The 20,560-nt window shown below is 42.5% G+C and overlaps 1 protein-coding gene and 1 long non-coding RNA gene across 4 annotated transcripts; one reads left to right on the forward strand and one right to left on the reverse strand.

Moving 5' to 3' along the window:
• Window positions 1-650: 650 nt before the first annotated feature.
• snai1a (snail family zinc finger 1a) lies at window positions 651-4,509 on the reverse strand. Its single transcript, XM_056274082.1, has 3 exons — window positions 4,196-4,509; window positions 3,085-3,615; window positions 651-2,264 (listed from the first exon to the last, which is right to left on the reverse strand). Exons 1-3 carry the CDS (start codon window positions 4,269-4,271, stop codon window positions 2,080-2,082), a joined length of 792 nt encoding a protein of 263 aa, XP_056130057.1. The 5' UTR covers window positions 4,272-4,509; the 3' UTR covers window positions 651-2,079.
• Window positions 4,510-7,224: 2,715 nt separating this feature from the next.
• LOC130108331 (uncharacterized) lies at window positions 7,225-13,603 on the forward strand. 3 transcript variants are annotated; one of them, XR_008809870.1, is made up of 4 exons: window positions 7,225-7,345; window positions 7,550-7,772; window positions 11,258-11,383; window positions 12,438-13,603. It is a non-coding gene; the product is annotated as an uncharacterized LOC130108331 (long non-coding RNA). The 3 variants fall into 3 exon arrangements; XR_008809872.1 differs by lacking the exons at window positions 7,225-7,345; window positions 7,550-7,772 and adding an exon at window positions 8,332-8,578; XR_008809871.1 differs by lacking the exons at window positions 7,225-7,345; window positions 7,550-7,772 and adding an exon at window positions 8,823-8,917.
• The last annotated feature ends 6,957 nt before the right edge of the window (window positions 13,604-20,560 follow it).

Here is a 20,560-nt window from a genome sequence, read left to right on the forward strand (position 1 = left end):
GAGAGAGAGAGAGAGAGAGAGAGAGAGAGAGAGAGAGAGAGAGAGAGAGAGAGAGAGAGAGAGAGAGAGAGAGAGAGAGAGAGAGAGAGTGAGAGAGAGAGAGAGAGAGAGAGAGAGAGAGAAACCAGGGTTTGACTGGATGCAACTTACCAGGAGAAAAGTTACAGCTTTATTGTGAGTACATTTGCCTATTTAGACTAAATCTTTAAACTGATTGTAAAAAAAAACAAAACAACAACATGCTTTTACTTCCCACTCATTGAGCTCTCTTTTAAAACACACAAACTTTAGACACTTAAATATTGCCAAACACACCCTCCCAATAAAACACAGCAGTGTTTGTGCAATGGCAGTAAGAACCACCGTGGCAGGTGAGAACTTGGAGCAGGTGCTCTCCGTTGTCCCCGTCCATCATACAGTGTGTTCACCTGTCTACCTGTAAGTCAGTTTTACCGCAACGGTCAATTTACGTCCCATATCTATGTATCAGTTGAACAAGATCTTCTAGCCAATGGTCTGACAGGCCATTAATGACCAACATGTTTGACTGCACTAATTCCCACATCATAGCAATTAAGATTTATATTACTATTGTCTTCATTTTCCTGTCATGTTGTCATTTCGTTACCCAGTGCACTCCACGACAGCAATTTTAATAAACATAAATTACTTTATTGAATGCAAATTTTTCAGTAATGAAATGCAAGAAATGGAAATGAACACAGAAGCACAATACAAAAGTGAAATAACACAATATGCATCAGGACATTGCACAATGAACACTGCCATAAATGTATAGGAAAGTTTAAAAATGCAACTGTATAAAGTCCATTTACATAGTTCTGATCACATATTAGGCAACCATGTTTCCATGGAGTAAACAATGAAAAGTATGTTCTTTGGTCTCAGCCTTCTTTCATTTCCATCCATTTGGTGAGAATTACCTACTAATACTGCAAATTATTTTTTTAAAACAACCCACTGAGGTAAAAAAAAAAGGCACATTTTTGGTTTCAAAAGTAATACAATTTCAAGACACAAATTCTTACCATAACTTAGATAAAAAAATGGCTTTGGCAGGCATTATTAACACTGTGGTAACCTTGAGTGCATGGTGCTTGCACCGTCATCCACGTTGTAATTGAGAGTGCAGCTTCCACAGAAACTTACCTCGATGAAATGGCTTTTCCTATCTCTAAACCGCATCAGCTATATAACAAGATTTTTAATGTGGTCAAAACAGAGGCTTAAGTATCCTCCTGGCAGGAAAAACCAAAGTCACAAAAGGGCTAACTGACACCATCCTTTTGTGATGACATACTTCCCCTTTTCTCTTAAGCTTGTCCAGGGAAGTCACCTGTTATCAACCAGTGAAGGTCATGGCTGCAGCACCTGTTAGCACTTCATCTATCTACACCACAGTACCAGGGACAGCTGTGTGTGTGTGTGTGTGTGTGTGTGTGTGTGTGTGTGTGTGTGTGTGTGTGTGTGTGTGTGTGTGTGTGTGTGTGTATATATATGTTTGTGTATGTGTATGTATACCGAAACATACTGAGCGACTTATCCCACCCACACACCCCTACCTCTCAGCAGCTGTGTCTAGGCTATGATCCTGAGCTGGCCGGCACCAGGACAGAGACAGAATAGATCACTGGCACCACTAACAACGATAAGTCTATCACACATTTGGTCTTTGGAACAGACACATTACCATCAAAAGGGGTTAAAAAAAAGAAAGAGTGAATTGCAGAATCACTCAGTTCAATTTTGGCCCAAGACAGCAACCAAGAGTGACCTGAAGATTGTAGGAAGTAAAAAAAAAAAAGCATTTGCTTCTCCTCTGAAGATTTGGGGAGCAGAGAAGCCAGAAAGCCTGCAAGATTCGGGTCCATGATAAAGCTTCAGTTCTTGTTACAAATCACTTATCCATTCTAGGTCCCTTAAAGCAGACCATTTGATGCTCTTGTGGTCTTGCAAGTTGTCAACAGGCTGGTTGGGCTTGTATGACCTCCCCTGCTGCCACCAGCCCTCCACTGACCTGAGGTCCGTGTGAGTCGCTCTCTCACCCCGGCCATGTTTTCACACTGTGCTGGAGCAGCAGCCCGAGGAGCTGTGTTTCTGCAGCAGGGACATGCGGCTGAAGGTGCGCGAGCACACACTGCACTGGTACTTCTTCACCTCGGCATGGGTCTGCAGGTGTGCCCGCAGGTTGGAGCGATCAGCAAATGCCCGGTTGCAGTGGGGGCAGGAGAACGGGCGCTCACCTAGTGGGGCGGGTTGAGAGACAAAAGGGGTCAGACACAGATCATGAGACTTCACAGTGGTCTCTTTAGTCCCGCTCTTGGGTGTGTAGTCACAGACTTGTGTAGTTGGTGCTAACGATCAGCCTCACACAGTAACAACAGTCAGTCACCCCCGACTTCAGAAAGAGTGACCCATTAACACCTCAGAGTCCCCCACCCCACCCCACCCCACCCCACCCCATTTCACAACACATTCTGAGGATAATGAAGGAGCGCATGGTACATAGAGGGAACAGAGCATGACTGAATTAGCATGATTCAATCATGGTCAAATGAGATTAGTGCACTAACAAGTTGCTGCAGGTTGTTAGCGTTTCGTGATAGCAGAGGGTTTTCAAGCACTCTGTACCCTCTGTCACAAGTCTCTCCCCATTATGTTGTCTTCCACCTCAGACTAAGATAAGATAAGTACCACGGGGGGGAGGGGGGAGTCATTGTTATGGGGGCAACACAATGAGTGATCAGTGAGAAAAGAGTCTATAGAAGGCTTCCTTATGTGATCATGTCAACCACTTAAATGTGTCATGCACTCCCACCCCATCCCATCATAACTCTTGGCAAGATGATAATTTAAGACTTAGCTAAACAACAAATGAGCGGCTGGCACACAATTCAAGTAAACGAAGTACCGACAGCATATAGAAGATTGAGTTCTTATGATTTCTCAATTGTATGTTTGCCCTCTGTCCACTCAAAACTTGAGAAATTAAACAACACAATGAAATACTATAGCTGATGAGGAATGACTTATGATGTGTCATAGGATTCAAACAGATCTCACCTGTGTGTGTGCGGATGTGGCCACGCAGCAACCAGGGCCTGGAGAAGGCCTTACCACATGTGGTGCACACACAAGGCAAAGTGTGTGACCGAATGTGCATCTTCAGTGCCCCAAGGCTGGTGTACTCTTTGGGGCAGTGTTTGCAGAGGAAGGCCGGCCTGGGCACTGTGACTGGGGCCTCTCTCTCCTCCTCTTCCTCCTCCTCTTCTGCCCGGGGACTTCCATGGGTGATGGAACTGGTGCATTTCATCCGCTGCCGAATATATGTGTGTGTGGGTTCGGGGCTAGGAGGGTCTGAGGTGCGCCCTTCATCCTCCTCTCCACTACTACTGGCATTGCTGCTGAGGCTGGATGGGGAGCTGAGGTCAAGAGGGCCTGGTGTGGGAGAAGGCTCTGTGGCGGAGGTGGGAAGGTAGAGGGCAGGCAGAACAGACAGGTCCCACAGGAGGCCTGCTGTGTAACAGGTGGCAGATGGATTGTTGTTGTCTCCTGAGGGAAGCTCTGCAAGCGGGTACCTCTCCAGTAAGGTGTCTGAGGGAGGGGGAAGATGGTTTGCTTAATTAAACGTGACGCTAAGCATAAATTACACAACCAAGAAAAAAATGCAAAGAAAAATTGTTTTACAGTAACCATTGCTGAAGAAAGAAAATCAATGTGGTTTAAGGTGCTTTCATATAGCTGTGGTGATTTAAGAGTTCAGTTCCTGTGTTTCAACCCATTTGGAGAGGATAAAAAATTGGAGCCATGCAGACGTTTCATGGGCCGTTTCCTCCCACGTATTCACATGGGGTTGTAACATGAATGGAGCTCTGTTTAGTTGCAGAAAGGGGAAAGCGCATCTAACGGGCCCCAACTTGATCGCCAACTTGCACAATTATAAGTCAAAGTTTACAACTTAGAGAGAATATAACATTTAAGTCAACGTTTACAACGAAGAGAATACAACCAACCATATTACTTGGATTATACTTGGTGGAAAAAAAAAAAACATCCGCAGCCCAGTTTCAGTCGAGAAAAAAAAACAGTTTGGGTTGTCCATATTATGTATCTCACGTGCCTTTTAACTGATGTTTTCACGATTCAGACAATAAGTAACTTGATTGTAACTCACCATTTTGACACTCCAATTCACTGTAGTTTGGCTTTTGTTTGGCGAAATACTTTTTGACCAAGAAAGAACGAGGCATTTTCTTTCCTGCTTTATGCTGTTAAATTAAATGACTGTGCCTTAAAAAAAATAAAAGAAAAAAAGGTATCCTTTGGTCACAAAGCAAAATTTAAGAAAATGAGGGGGGGGGTGCAATCCTCAGTTCCTTTCGGGGTGGGGAAGCAACACAACAAGAACAAGAACAACAAGAACAAAAACGAAACAGAAGTCCCATCCAACTGTGCACTGGAACCCTAACTCTAGATGTAAAATGTGAGTTGTAGTCTTTCCCAAATGACTCAAAGTTCGCCCCTCTCTTGAAATACTCTGACACAAGCAGTAGGGGTGTGCTCGGCCGAAGACACACCCCACCTCCTACATCAGTGCTGAAGGACCTCATGCTCATCCCACCCCCCCCCCACCCCCCATGGAAACACGGTTACTCTTAATGGGCTGGAGGACAATCAAAACGGTTTGACCTGCAGACGAGGCATGCGAATTGGAAGGATTGGAAGGATTACATGTGAGGGGGGCAAAAAAAAAACCCAATTTAAGAAAATAGGTGTGATAAAATAACCACGCTGTTGGCATGTTCGTCGAAAAGAGCCGAACGTCAGGTGCACACACACACACACACACACACACACACACACACACACACACACACACACACACACACACACACACACACACACACACACACACACACACACTCACACACACACACACACTTGCACAACTCGCTCCATTATTTCCCAATAAGTGGCAAACTACTGGATCATCTCACTACAATTCGAAGTAGACCAGTGTGATTAAGTCAAGTCAAGTCAAGTCGAGCAGGTTTTATTAGTGTGGCTTTTAAAAGCCGACTGCGAGTGAAAAACGTAGAATATGGACTAGACCCCAAACTAAAGAATATCTGAAATTTAAAAAAAAACAATCTGGGCAGATGGGATCACTGATTGCTTTTATTTTCCTGGTTAAGTTTAATCACCAGGTGATGATGAGTGTACCCCTGATGAATTTGTGTGAATATTGCTCACAACTTACAGTTTTTTTTTCTTTTAATTTCTTTGCGAAATTCGAACAGACTATAACCTGCAGTGCAGCTTGCCTAACTCTTATTCACGCCCTCTACTTTCCTTCTCAACATAACGAGCAGAGTAAGTGCACCATCTTTTGGAAGTAGGTTGCACTGAAATGTTACGCCGATGCCACTTCACACAACAAACAGTGAGTGGCGCTATAATACCAATACCACGTTTTTCACGATCCCGTCTGCCAGTCCGTATATCCTGCGGCAACATGTCTCCATTTGTACAGGCCTACACATAACATTTTCAAGGGTATGCTACTGTTACTACATGTTAGGAAAACAGCATTGACGTGGATCAGAAACAGAGGAGAGTGGTAGCGAATCTGCATTGATACATCTAAACCACCTAATTGTTCACGTGTGTTTTAAGAACTTGATTTAATTTGAAACATCCCGCCCTGCGTCGAAGGAAACCGTTATGCTGCATTCACATGCAATCCGGTAAACGGCACACGGCAAACTAGAAGTCATTTTTCGTGGATGAAAGCAGGATGGTAAATCAGATGACATCCGACAACGGCAGACGGCACTGCCGTCCAAAGTAAAAATATTTTAACTTTTTGCAGTCCTCCACGACGGAACTTACAATCGGATGTTACGTAGCACATCGCAAAACTTGTTTTACACAAAACAAAACACAATCACAAAACAAACAAACAAAAAATCACTAAACAAAATCGATGACGGATTTCAACAGCGTCGTAAAACGACCGCGTTGACGGTCATTCTGATGTTCCTATCACGTGTATAGAATGCAAAACTGTAATAGAGTCCATTCCTGAAGGAGCGATAGCTCACTATGGAAGATTTCCTGTCAATTCATTAGAAGGTGTTGATTTCCGAAGCTAAAAATGCAGTAACAACTATGTTAGATCAATCTGTAAGAATGTTATTACACCTCCTGTGGTAATGTTTTTAGGTGTTTAGAAAAGCGCTATTCAAATGTTATTGTTATTATTATTATTATTATTATTATTATTATTATTATTATTATTATTATTATTATTATTATTAATTCCACTGTGGAGCATATCAACTGTAAAAATGTCAGGAGTCAATGTCATAAATGCTGTATGTCCAGTAAAGTCAAATAAATTACATTCAAGATTATCCATAGAGTTTACCCAGTGTAAAATGTTATTGTAAGTAGAATTAAAATAGACATTGATGATACATGTGTATTCTGTGAAAATGATTTTGAATCTCTAAGCCACCTTTTCTGGAACTGCCCATATGTTAACAAATTTTGGACGGATTTATCAAAATGTATTCTTAGCAAAACCTCTTCCAGTCTTGCCTTTCAATTGCAAGATATCCTGCTTCTGTTTAACCCCATAGCTAAAGACTCCAACATGATGTTTGTTATAAATTTATTATTTATTGTTATTATTATTATTATTGTGCATAGGATGAAATGGAATGGAGAAAAATCCCAAACTAAATGTACTCTTGACAGACATGCAAAACTACATCAAGACCATTAATTTATGTAAAAACAAAAAAGCAATCCCATCTGTTAATATTTCTGAGAAGTGAAATTTAACATTTGAATAATTGATTGTACCCCTAGGTGTTCAATGTTAAGTTTATATACGTTTATTGTATTCTTATTGTAATGTCTTGTATGTTTGTTCTTTGTCACTTAAAACATAAATGTAATTAAGAATTTAAAATTAAAATTAAAAAGCGGTGACAGTAGACGCATTTTCGCACAAATCGAGTTTCCGGGTTTCCGGTACGGATCGGGCAATGACAGACAAAATGGCGGACCTCCGCAAGCGGCACTTCCGCAGTTGAAAGAAAATCACATGGTCTCAGCAGCGGAAGTTAGTCTTCATGTCGGTTTTTTTTTTTTGCGTGAACATCTGCATTGCGCATGTGCGTAGTCCATTCGTAGCAGTAAAGGCGGGGGACTGTACAGCGGTAGCATACAGTCTATTAAGAATCTTTTAAAAAGTTCGTTGGCTTTTCTAAGCCAATAACCTAAAACTATGGTTCGGTGCCGTGGATCTGGAAAGGTAACATATGCGCAAGTAGAGTAAACGCCTTGCGCAGCAACAATAGCCGATTTATTGAGGAAGTGACTCATGATTGATTGCGGAATATTTCGTTTTCTTATTTGATTTTGTTCTGCTATAGCGGCAGAGATTTTTTTCTGTGGTGACCCGCCTGAAAAAAATCATAATTTTGGTGTTGCTGTGATGTGTCTTCCTTACTTTAAGGTCCACAACCCACTTCAGATGATAATGGCATTGTCTCAGCACAGCCAGAGTCAAGAAAACCAGAGCCACCACAGAACAATCAAGAGTCAACTTTATTGGCCAAGTGTGCCTATGCACACGAGGAATTTGACTCCGGTTCACAATAGCTTCCAGCACTTGCAGACATCAAGAAATAAATAGAACAACAACAGGACATTGGAGGCAAAACATGTATTCACAACAGGTACGTCACTACTATACAGTGTTGTTATGGTTGAATATTCAACAGCTTATGCCCATATAATATACCATATTGCTTATATACTTTATTGCCCATACTATATACCTTATACCAATACCCCAACTCCACAACCCATATACAATGCTCTATACTCCCACTGTATTACACTGTATTATCTTATATACCATAAGTATACACTATATATTCACATACCATATACCTCACAACCACATACTATATTATATACCTATGTTACAACCACAACAGCAATAATTTGTAACCAGTTTACAGCAGTTGTATGTGTATTTACAATTGTACATTTGTATTGCACAACATTTGTATTGCACATCTGGTTTAAAGAGGTAGTGCACGTCATAGATAGTATGTAGGTGAGACATCTTGACCAGAGGGGGCTATTTACAAAGTGTCATTTACAAAATACGTGTCTATTCCTGCGCCGCTCTTTTAAAGTGTTTATGAGAGAAATGGCCTGTGGGAATAACGTCCTATGTCTGGTGGTTTTGGTGCCCGTTGTTCTGTAGCGCTTGTCAGGGGGTAGGAGCTCAAACAGACCGTGTCCTGGATGTGTGCTGATTCTGCCCGCCCGTTTCCGGGCTCTTGAGGTGTACAAATCCTACAGGGTGGGCAGCGGAGTGCCAATGACTTTTTCTGCTGTCCTTGCTGTTCGCTGCAGTCTGTTCCTATCACGTTTTGTTGCTGCTCCAAACCAGACCGTGATGGATGTGCACAGGACAAATTCAATGACTGCTGTGTCGAACTTGCTCAACAGTGTGGACTTGCTTGACGTAGTTAAGTGTTTGGCCTATTTATTCTGGCGGAAGTAAATTACATGATTCAAAGGTCACAGAAAGTTGAATCAGTTCATCGGGACACGTTTTATTGAGAGAAATGTATTTATCCAGATGAACTGATTCAACTTTCTGTGGTTTATTGAGAGAAACATTTCAGAACGGTCTTGCTAAAAACGGAAAAGTTTTTCCGTTGCGTTTAAAAAAAAAGTTCCGCGTTCAGACAACGTCGTTTTGAATACAATCCGCATGCACACGGATCCGCAAAAAACGACTGGTACACAAGACAAGGAACTCAGAGCGACGTTGTTCCATTGGACAACTTTGGCCGTCTCTTTGGTAAACTGGTAGGGCTGTCAATGAATGTTCTAAATTAATATATAACCGAATTGTGAAGAAAAAAAACCAAAACACATGGGAGGGTTTTGTCTGTGTCCCATTCCTCAACATCCGTGCCGGCTACTCCTGTTGAATCTCCGAACTGGAAGCGCACAGACTCCCATCTACTGCAGGAAATACACTGACTATTGATAAGTACCTCATGCAGCCCCACTTCAAAAAACCGAAACTGTCACTTTAAAGATAAGAGAAAGGGAACATAATGACATAATGTACATTTTTCCATTCAGTTTAGTCAAAGCCTGCTGGGAGCACTTTAACCAATTTATGTGGAATTATTTTAATATTATAATTATTCAGTTTGATCAAAGTTTACTTCCTGCTGTCTATGCTGTTTAATTCATTCCATTTTCATGTTTTGAAAGTTATTTATTTCTAATTAAAAAAGAATTCCACTCAGATTGGTATCTAGTGCCTTGAACATCATGCACTTTATTTTTTCAAATATTTTCTGTACACAAAATTCAATCAAACATATGTTCATTTAAAGGCAGCCTTGTGTTGGGGTTTGTGTTGCTGTAAATTTTGGCACAACATTTTTTACATTTACTGCAACTGAATATTGGCCCCAAATATTGGTTATCGGCTGCCATAACTTACCGATAATCAATATCGGTGTTGGCCCTGAAAAAACCATGTCAGTCGACCCCTACTGAGGATCACTTATCAGTCATCCCGGTGAGAGATTTAAGTTGCTCAGCCGAAATGTCAAAGGGGAAACAGGTTCATTGCGAAATTATATGAGATTTTGCTTTCGTTGCAAATTTGAGGTGTTTTGAAACCTGGGTCAGTCATAGCTCTTGGTGCCTCTCCCTTAGTAGCAAGTGTATTCAACCACTGACCATACGTTTTAAAGTTAAGCCTGGGCATACTAGCTGATACCATCATTTCCTTCACGGCAGAGCTTTACCAGGAATAGAGAATGTTAAAGCAACCATCGCTGATTTTATTCTTGTTTTTTTACTTAAAATATTGTGATAGTGATTAGACAGGAAGCTGTTCATTCTCATTTACTGAATTAAAGGTTTTATTGTTAAGATGTCTCTGGTTGAGATAAATGGATCAGTGTTTTTAGAGGCCTATCTCCCCATGCCTAAAAAGCATATGGACACTTGACAATAGAATTCTCTGGGGGTTAAGATTATTCAAAAAGGCATCTGGGTGGTGTGGCGGTCTAATCCATTGCCTACCAACATGGGGATTGCCGGGTCGAATCCCCGTGTTACCTCCAGCTTGGTCAGGCATCCGTACAGACACAATTGGCCGTGTCTGTGGGTGGGAAGCCCGGTGTGGGTATGTGCCCTGGTCACTGCACTAGCGCCTCCTCTGGTTGGTCGGGGTGCCTGTTTGGGGGGGAGAGGGAACTGGGGGGAATAGCATTATCTTCCCACATGCTACATCCCCCTGGCGAAACTTCTCACTGTCAGGTGAAAAGAAGCGGCTGGTGACTCCACATGTATCGGAGGAGGCATGTGGTAGTCTGCAGACCTCCCCGGCTTGGCAGAGGGGGTGGAGCAGCGACAGGGACGGCTTGGAAGAGTGGGGTAATTGGTCGGGTACAATTGGAAAGAAAAAAAGGGGGGAAATAATCCACACACAAAAAAAAACGTCCCATTGGCTGTACATCGTTGTCATCTGACTCAGAGTTGCTTTAATTTTAAATGGGCATCATGAATGAATGAGATTACTGGTATCACTTGCTCTTGAACTAGTGGTATAAGAGTGATGATTAGTTAGACAGGAACAACCTATCTGATGACGTTAACACATTTTGTTCTTCACTTGCTCAGTAAGTCTTTGTTAGGCATGACACTGAATGCATTTGGAAACTTCTTTTGCTACGCTTGAGCCTCCTGTCACAGAAAGGAGAGGAGAGAGGCAGAAAAGAGCAAATAGGCAACCAGCACAAAACTATCCCTCCTAAGAAACCAAACATGTTGAGAGCAATTACCCATATGTTTGTGCAAGAGAAAGTAACCCCCGAGGACCTTGAGTCAAGAGGTTGAAGAGGGATGGCTTCTAGTGAGCCATCAAGGTCAGTACTGTCCCAGGGTGACATAGACTCTTGAGTTTGATTCCTGAGTCCTAATTTTTGTTTAGAAAATATGGAGGTAAAGGGGTGGATGGTGTATCGATATTGATATAATTTATCACTTTGGTGCATTTCTTATTCTGCGACATATGACACTGGTAATGTGACCATATGGTCAGAGGTTTCCCGTCTCTTTGGGTGAATAATAAAGTTTCATTTTGATAAAAGGTCTACTGGTGTCCCCACAGAGACAGTTAATGAGGAGAGGGCAGTAGAGAGCTTGGATGCAGAGCTAGCCGCACATCTGCTGACGGAAGTCCATCACACCCAACTGTCAATGAAGAGATGGATACCACCATAGAAACCCACATCAGGTGACAGAATTTACAGGGGAGGGAAAGTGGTTTTCAAATGAACATTAAGGTTATACTATATTTTCTAATATCTTGACTTCATATTCTTAAACTTGGAACTCTGATTGTGAAAAGATATGTTGACGTTATGTGCCATCAGAGACAATGTCTCCCACCCACTCCATGACGTGCTGATTGGGTATAGGAGTACTTTTAGTAATAGACTAATTCTGCTGAAATGCACAACAGAGCACCACAGGAGGTCATTCCTGCCTGTGGCCATCAAACTTTACAACTCCTCCCTCAGTGTCAGACATTCAGAGTTAATGGTCATTGGACTGACCCTTCGACTTGTTTTACCCTGTCGGGTTTTGTTTGTGGTGTTTTTTTTTTTGCTGCGGTAGTGTAGTATAGATAGGGTGTTATGTGCACCATGCTGGGTCATGGTGCACATATGTTTATATATTTTGTTCTTATTTCTATTTCTTATTTTATCTTTTATTTCTATTTTTTTTGTTTCTATTTGTTTCTATTTTCTTGTTATCTTGTATCTTGTTAGTTTTTTTATTTTTCTTTACTGGAGCGTGAGTGTCTGTAATAGCACCCAATTTCCCCTCAGAGATGAATAAAGTATTCTGATTCTGAAAACCAGGGCTGTAGTCAGCCCACTAAGAGGGGTAGGCCTTTTTTCCCCAAAAAGGGGATCTTTTTATTCTGAACACAGGAGACCTTATGCAAGCTGGCCTTTGATGCACTATGGCTACAGATACTCTTGTTTTTTAGTATATTAAAACTTATAATTTAGTGGCGTAATCGCCAAATAGCCTATTGGATATTTTAGGCTTTAAGACGTCCTATGGCAGTGACTATGAGCTTATTTTATTCCTAAGGTAACAGCAGCTCGGTTTCATTGAATACGTTTTAGTTTGATTTTTTTTTTTAAAGCTTTAGTTTTTTGGGGTAGGTCTATTGACCCACCTGACCCCCCTTGGCGACACCCATAAAAACAATATTGACGGTAACATGTTTGTGAAATGCATGTGTTGTTTTCTTACATGGATGTGTTTTTCCCTAGGTTGTCAGAGCCACAGGCCTCAGATGAAAACAGCAGCAAATGACCTGCCAAGCCTGTAGTGGCTTTGTGTCCCAGGCTGGAGCTTTGGCGAAGGCTTCATAGGTAGCCTGTGTGCAGAGGAGGGCTCAGGTCTGGGTCAACTCTCACTAGCTGGCAAGTAATTGCATTCAACGTCAAAACTGTGTCCGCCAGCGAGCCAAAAGTCACTCCTCCCACGCACACACTGCTTACTTCCACTAGCCGGGGTGTCGCAGCTTCAGCCACTGAGACTGGGAATAGCAGCAGTGAAACCAAAGAAGATGCATATCACAAGGATGCCTAAAGATATGCACCTCACCTTTGTTGGTCAATAAAATACTAATTCAGCTGGTTTTATACATTCCAGTATTTTCCTATGCAGATAAAACAAAACAAACCTGGACCCCTTTTGATTTAGGACTTGAATTATTACCATTTGTAGGCAGCTAAAATAGTATAATCTGTGCTGTATTGCTCTGTAATGAAGAGTCATATCTCATACACTGATATTTGTGACAAGTTTCACTCACTTCACGAAATTTTAATGCAGTAGTTCTTTGAAGCCTGGCAGTCGATTAATTCTTTTTTCAGGGGCAGTCCACTGTCTTTAATATCATGTTTTACAGAGTCAAAGCAATAAACCATTCTCGAAACAAATCTACATACAACAGAGTGCCACTTTGACAGCATTTCAGACTTCTCTGCCTACTGAAACACACACATAAACAGGCAGAGGTTGATTATACACAGGTGCTCATTATCCAGATGACCCACTCCTAATTCTTCCTGCCTCCAAGCCAAGTCTAAACTACGCACTTGCTGCAGTATGTTGTATGAAGCATGACACTTTTATCTCACAGTGCTTATGTGAAATCTTGGAGATGAAAAAATGTTAAAAAAAATTTGACAAAATCATAGGACTTGTATTCCTACGTGTATTCACTTTTGGAACTAAAAAAAAAACATGTATATATTCTCTTCACCATTGCACTTTATCGCTTCTTATTTCACCTTTATATAGTCAGTCCTCGTGTATATATATCTGAAGATTTTTGTGCTGTGTTATTTTACGTAAAATACACTGAGAGCCACGAAACGAGTCAAATCCATATATGTGCAAACCTACATGGCCAATAAACATGATTCTGATACTTATACCCCTTTAGCAATAACATTTTTGGTCTGGAGTTGCATGCTTAATGCAAAATATGAAGCCCAAATTATATTCATGGTTTATTTTCCAAAATTACATTTTAGAGGCAATTGTAGATGAGACGATGTCATTGGTTGGGAGTTAATTGAAACTCTGGTCCATTATTGAGCTGTTTCGCTGAGAGGAGTATGCATTTTGTATGGGGCCCCATTTCAGTTTGTATTGAATCCAGCTTCTTTGCTTAAATGGTCTTTTCAAATGCCAACATTTTCGACCATAAATCATTCAGTTAAGGTAAAGATGAATGTATCCCCACAGACAAAACTGAACAGTCAACCACCTTTCGGTGACAAGAGTACTGGTGGCTCGCATCAGTTGATTGTGGATGGTGCACCAACCAACTAACGACTTTCAGAGACATTATGATGAGGATGCAAGTATGTTGAAAGAATGTGACAAGTGTTTGATACTAAGTCACTGGACAGAACCTAAAATCTGTTTACTTGTTCAAATCCTCGATGTCAACCATCTACCAATCAAGTTTACTTTTTACCACAACCACAGTGAATTTATTCTTCCCCCATTATGATGGCATCTCAGGTCTTCATAAAAGGTGTGTTGATGTCAGATCATAAACACTGCTTGGTCTGAAGGTACTCCACAATTGTGGTCCCAGTGTTGATGTAGCCATTGTTGCCACAGCCTGTTTGAGTTTTGTGCATCCACTTAAGTCAGGTACTGGTGGGTATGTAACTGAGTTCTCTGTGTGCTTTAGAAGTATTTATTTCAGCTTATAGTCCATGACTCCACTCGATTTTGATTGTCTTCGTGCAGAGGAGTGATGCTTTTTCATGATATCCGCAAGACCAAAAGCAGGGTGATCTTTTTTATTTTTAAGAAACTGCACCCTATGCAATCAAACATGAGATGTTGCATAATGATTTACACTTAAAGATAGTGCATTTTGTGGGGAGCATGGGTAATTAAAACACCATTTATTTACTTTATTGTAACACTTTAGGTGGCGGCCATCTATTACCTTTTTCATTCAGCCAGGTCTGCAAGTTGGACTGGCAGGTATGCTTCGACGATTATATCAAGCTCATAACATGCATGGCAGGTAGACTGTAAGGATATAGGTTTAATCAAAATAGTGGACTTTTTAACCTTTTTTTAGGAGATGTCTTTGCACAAAACCTCATCCTCGTTTCTGAGGATGCCCAATCTTGCAAATGGTCCTGGAAGCCGGTCTTTCAGACATCTACACTGGGAACCTATCAAAAGAGATGGAAGATGAGGTAAATTGTGTTCAGACTTAAATAAGGATGGTGTCATGGACAAAATCTAGAGTCTCATTTGCATTTGGTCTCAGACCAAGGACAGCTGACTTCAGTTAAGTCCTGACACTTGTAATATAATTATGTAATAAAATGTGTATAATATCCATCCATTATCCGAACCACTTATCCTTTTCTCAGGATCGTGGAGATGTTGGAGCCTATCCCAGCAGTCATTGGGCAGCAGGCAGGGAGACACCCTGGACAGACCGCCATGGCCATCACACACACACACATACACATACACACATTCATACCTAGGAGCAATTTAGTCTGGCCGATTTACCTGACCTACATGTCTTTGGACTGTGGGAGAAAACCGGAGGAAACCCATGCAGACATGGGGAGAAAATGCAAACTCCACACAGAGGACAACCCCGGGACAATCCCCAAGTTTGGACTATCCCGGGGCTTGAACCCAGAACCTTCTTGCTGTGAGGCAACCACGTTAACCCCTGCGCCATGGTGCCGCCCATATTTGTAATATATTGTATAATAAATTATATTATATAATTGGTGTGTGTATGTGTTTATACAGATGAGTGACAAAGGAAAAACCTGAATGCTACAGTGAGGGGGTCCGGGGGCCATGTTATGCTGTGGGGGGCATTTTCCTGACATGGTTTGGGTCCACTTTTACCCTTGGAGGGAAGGGTCATGGCAAATATCCAACAACATAGGCTTTGTTTATGGTTGGGCAGCAACTAAAGACATTCAGGTTTCTCTTGTCACACTGACAGCTGAAAGCAGCTCTGGCTCTGGCAAGTGAGTTGATTGTCCCCAGGCACAACTCTTCAGCCACTGAATTATTCTCTTGAGATGCTAAGGTAAAACACTAAGCTGTGTTGTGATGTTGATTTATATCTATTTTAATTTGTTTACTCATCATTGTCTCTCTTTTTAAGTAAAATTAACTGATTTTGTGTAGCAAAACACAGAAGAAGTCTATCACCACCCTTTCAGATATTTCTATTAGTTTCCAGTGTGTTTCCCTCCCGTCTGCATCTGTGTCAAATCAAGAACTAGGCTGATGTGCTTTGTCAGAGGAACGATCTCTCACATGCGTCTCCTCCAGAGCGCTACGCTGCTGCCTATTCGCTTCTGGGTGAGCTAGTGGCTATCCAGGTGGTGGCAATGAGGCCAGATGACCTCATTGTGTCAGTAGCACATTTGAGGGGTTTTATCTTTTTGCCCAAAGCCTGACATACAACGAGGACATTCATAGTATGAGCTGCTGGGTAAATTCTCCTCCATTATCTGTTTAATGATTCACTTCTTTGAGCCGGCCATTTGGGACAAGAATCATAACGCCTTCAGGCATTCTCCTGAACAGCCACATCCTTGACTTCTTGTGGCCACCTAAAACCCAAGGCCTTCTACTTATCCACCAGGTAAACTGCCAGTGTGTCACTCAGTACACACTTCCAGGACATTATCAAGTGCAACTTCTAATACACTGCTCAAAAAAATAAAGGGAACACATAAGCAATGCAATGTAGCTCCAAGTCAATCACACTTTTGAGATATCAACCTGTCCAGTTAGGAAGCAACACTGATTTGTGAATCAATTTCACCTGTTGGTAAATTGTCTAATTTCCACCTGGTGGAAATTAGACAATTTGCAAGACAACCCCTATAAAAGGAATGGATTTGCAGGTGGTGGCCACAGATCATTTGCCTGCCCTCATCTTTTCTGGCCGATCTTTGGTTAGTTTTTCATTTTGCTAGTGCCCTCACCACTAGAGGTGGCATGAGGCGGTATCTGCAACCTACAGAAGTTGCTCAGGTAGTGCAGCTCATCCAGGATGGCACATCAATGCGTGCTGTGGCAAGAAGATTTGATGTGTCTCCCAGCACAGTGTCCAGAGCATGGAGGAGGTACCAGGAGACAGGCCAGTGCACCAGGAGACGTGGAGGGGGCCGCAGGAGGACAACAACCCTGCAGCAGGACCGCTATCTGGTCCTTTGTGCAAGGAGGAACAGGAGGAGCACTGCCGGAGCCCTACAAAACGACCTTCAACAGGCCACTAATGTGCAGGTTTCTGCTCAAACAGTGAGAAACAGAATGCATGAGGATGGTATGAGGGCCCGACGTCCACAATTGGGGCCTGTGCTCACAGCCCAACACCGTGCGGCCCGATTGACCTTTGCCAGAGAACATCTTGGTTGGCAGATTCGCCATTGGCGCCCTGTGCTCTTCACAGATGAGAGCAGGTTCACACTGAACACATGTGACAGACGTGAGAGAGTCTGGAGACGCTGTGGAGAACGTTCTGCTGCCTGCAACATCCTCCAATATGACCGGTTTGGCGGTGGGTCAGTGATGGTCTGGGGAGGCATATCCTTGGAGGGCCGCACAGACCTCTACGTGCTAGCCAGAGGTACCATGACTGCCATTAGGTACCGGGATGAGATCCTCAGACCCATTGTCAGACTATATGCTGGTGCAGTGGGCCCTGGGTTCCTGCTCATGCATGACAATGCTCGTCCTCATGTGGCCAGAGTGTGTCAGCAGTTCCTGTATGTCGAGGACATTGATGCTATGGACTGGCCAGCACGTTCCCCAGACCTGAATCCAATCGAGCACCTCTGGGACATCATGTCTCGTACCATCCGCCAACGCGATGTCGCACCACAGACTGTCCAGGAGTTGACCGATGCCTTGATCCAGGTCTGGGAGGAGATCCCTCAGGAGACCATCCGTCGTCTCATCAGGAGCATGCCCAGACGTTGTAGGGAGTGCATACAGGCACGTGGAGGCCACACACACTACTGAGCCTCATTTTGAATCGTCTTGAAGAATTTCCACAGAAGTTGGATCAGCCTATGTTCTCATTTTCCACTTTGATTTTGAGTATGATTCTGAATCCAGACCTTAATGGGCTAATGATTTTGATTTCCATTGATCATTCGTAGGTTATTTTGCTCTAAACACATTCCTCTGTCTAATAAATAAAGATTTTCAGCCGAAATATTTCATTCATCGAGGTCTATATTGTGTTTTTAGGTGTTCCCTTTATTTTTTTGAGCAGTGTACTTACAACATTTCTATTCGGGGGTCCGCGGTGGTGTAGCGGTCTAAGCATCGGCTTTGTGTCGATGCAGTTGCCCACTGGGACGGGGCTCGCGCCTCGGTCTCGTCAGATCCGACTATGGCCGGACTCGATGAAGCAGCAATAATTGGCACCGCTGTTTTCGGGAGGGGGTCGGCTTGTGTTCGTCACAGGAATGTGTCTCTGTGTGTGTCGGAAAAAGCAGTGGTTCGGCCTGGATCCGCCTTGTCACGAAAGTGGGGAGGCGGTCTCCTTCGAGACTGCCGGCCGGAGAGATGCAGTTGGCGAACACAGAGTACGAAGGTGGGTGTTTGAATTAAAATAGGGAGCGATTGGCCACTAAATTGGGAGAAAAGGGGAAAAATCAGAAAAAAAACAATATCTCTATTCTGTCTCACACTTGGGGTTTTTGCCACACATATCGCTGTTTTTTTTTAAGTTGGTCAATTCAAACTGAGCTGGACAAGAATACTACAATTCTAGGGGCATCTGGGTAGTGTAGTGGTCTATTCCGTTGCCTACGAACACAGGGATTGCCGGGTCGAATCCCTGTTACTTGCGGCTTGGTCTGGCGTCCCAAAGACACAATTGGCCGTGTCTGCAGGTGGGAAGCCGGATGTAGGTATGTGTCCTGGTCGGTGCACTAGTGCCTCCTCTGGTCAGTCGTGGCACCTGTTTGAGGGGGGTAGGGGGAACTGGGGGGAATAGCATTATCCTCCCACGCGCTACGTCCCCCTGACAAAACTCTTCACTGTCAGGTGAAAAGAAGCGGCTGGCGACTCCATATGCATCAAAGGAGGCATGTAGTAGTCTGCAGCCCTCCCCGGCTTGGCAGAGGGGATGGCACAACGACCGGGACGGCTCGGAAGAGTGGGGTACTAACTGGTTGGATACAATTAGGGAGAAAAAGGTGTGTGTGTGTGTGGGGGGGGGGCAATACAATTCTGAATAACACAATTTGTTGCTTTACTAACTTATGCTTTCTTTTTTTTCTTTTTCATTTTTGCTTTGAAGAAAAGCAGAGACCAGCTAGAGATATTGCCTCCATCACCTCTCGAGCCCACAATAGTGGTGCCACCCTGGCAAAAATGTGGGACCCGTGTGGCACTAAGAAATTCGGATGGAGTCCACAGTTTGAATGGAATAGCTCAGGTGTAATTCTGCTTACGGTATAGAAATGTTTGAGTATGCCTGCAACAAGAAAAGAAATGCAAAAGACGTTACCATTGCCATTTGTTTTCTTAGGTGTTGATATATATATATATATATATATATATATATATATATATATATATAGTATTCATATCAAACCCTGCAAGTTAGATAGGGCAAGAGCATATCTGCACCCTTCCTAGTGACCAATGGGGTCTGACAAGGTGGAATACTCTCACCTGTTCTCTTCAATTTGTATATGGATGATCTTTCTAAAAAGTTAAAGGAGTGTAAATCTGGCTGGGGGATAGTCTTATTAATCTTCTGATGTATGCGAATGGCTTAGTCCTCCTGTCTCCTTATAGTGCTGGCTTACAGCAACCGCTCAGAGTCTGCTCAAGTTATGGTGTGTAGCATGACAGTAAATTTAACCCTAAAAAGAGTGTTTTTATGATTGCTAAAACCAATGAGGATCAAAAGCAACATTTTTCTTCATTCTTCATGGCAGACCAAGCACTGGTGAACAACGTAAGATATCTGGGTGACATCACCAGGAATAATTTATGTGATGACAATGATGCGCAGCGCCAGTGTTGCAAACTGTATGCACAAGCCAATATGCTGGCGCGCAAATTTCATATGTGTACAGATTATGTTAAACCTGCTCTTTTTAGGGCTTACTGTACTCCACTCTATACAGCCCACTTGTGGTGCAATTATAGCCAAGCAAAAATGAAAAAGCTGCAGGTAGCATATAATGATGCATTCAGGGTCTTGCTCAAGCTTCCAAGATGGACAAATGCAAGTCATATGTTTGTGACTAGTAATGTTCCCACTTTTCATGCTGTGTTGAGCAATTTTATGTACAAATTTAGGTGTCGATTAATTGATTCAAAAAATGTAATTATAATGGTTTTAACTGAGCCTACACAAAGTGACACAAGGAAAAACTCTTGTTTCTGGAACCATTGGAACAAATGCCTGTATAACTTTTAATCATTGTGCACTTATGAACTGCTGTCTTAGCTATATTTTTGCGTTGTTGTCCTGTGTTGTATTTTTATTGTTTTTTTTATATATGGACCCATGTGTCTGAATAAAGTAAGATTTGATTAATTGATATGTATATAATATATAAAATGTTTCTCAAAATCTTTCATCAGCTGAGTTTCCTAATAAGGGTGTGGAGGGGCTGCTCCACAAAGTTCACTGTGTTAAGGCACTATGTTATACAGGCTATCCAGCAGGACAAGGGCATAGTTAAGCCCATGGCAGAACCTCAAGGGTTGTCTATATAAATTGCTGTTCTTACAATGTCAGCTGTTCTATTTGAATAGATTCAGATGAGGTCATTTGAAATTAGCCGCGTATCAAGAACAGGCCAAGACAATGGCAGCTGAAAAAAACCTG

Source organism: Lampris incognitus, chromosome 2 (assembly GCF_029633865.1).
Source record: "Lampris incognitus isolate fLamInc1 chromosome 2, fLamInc1.hap2, whole genome shotgun sequence".
Classification (NCBI taxonomy): domain Eukaryota; kingdom Metazoa; phylum Chordata; class Actinopteri; order Lampriformes; family Lampridae; genus Lampris; species Lampris incognitus.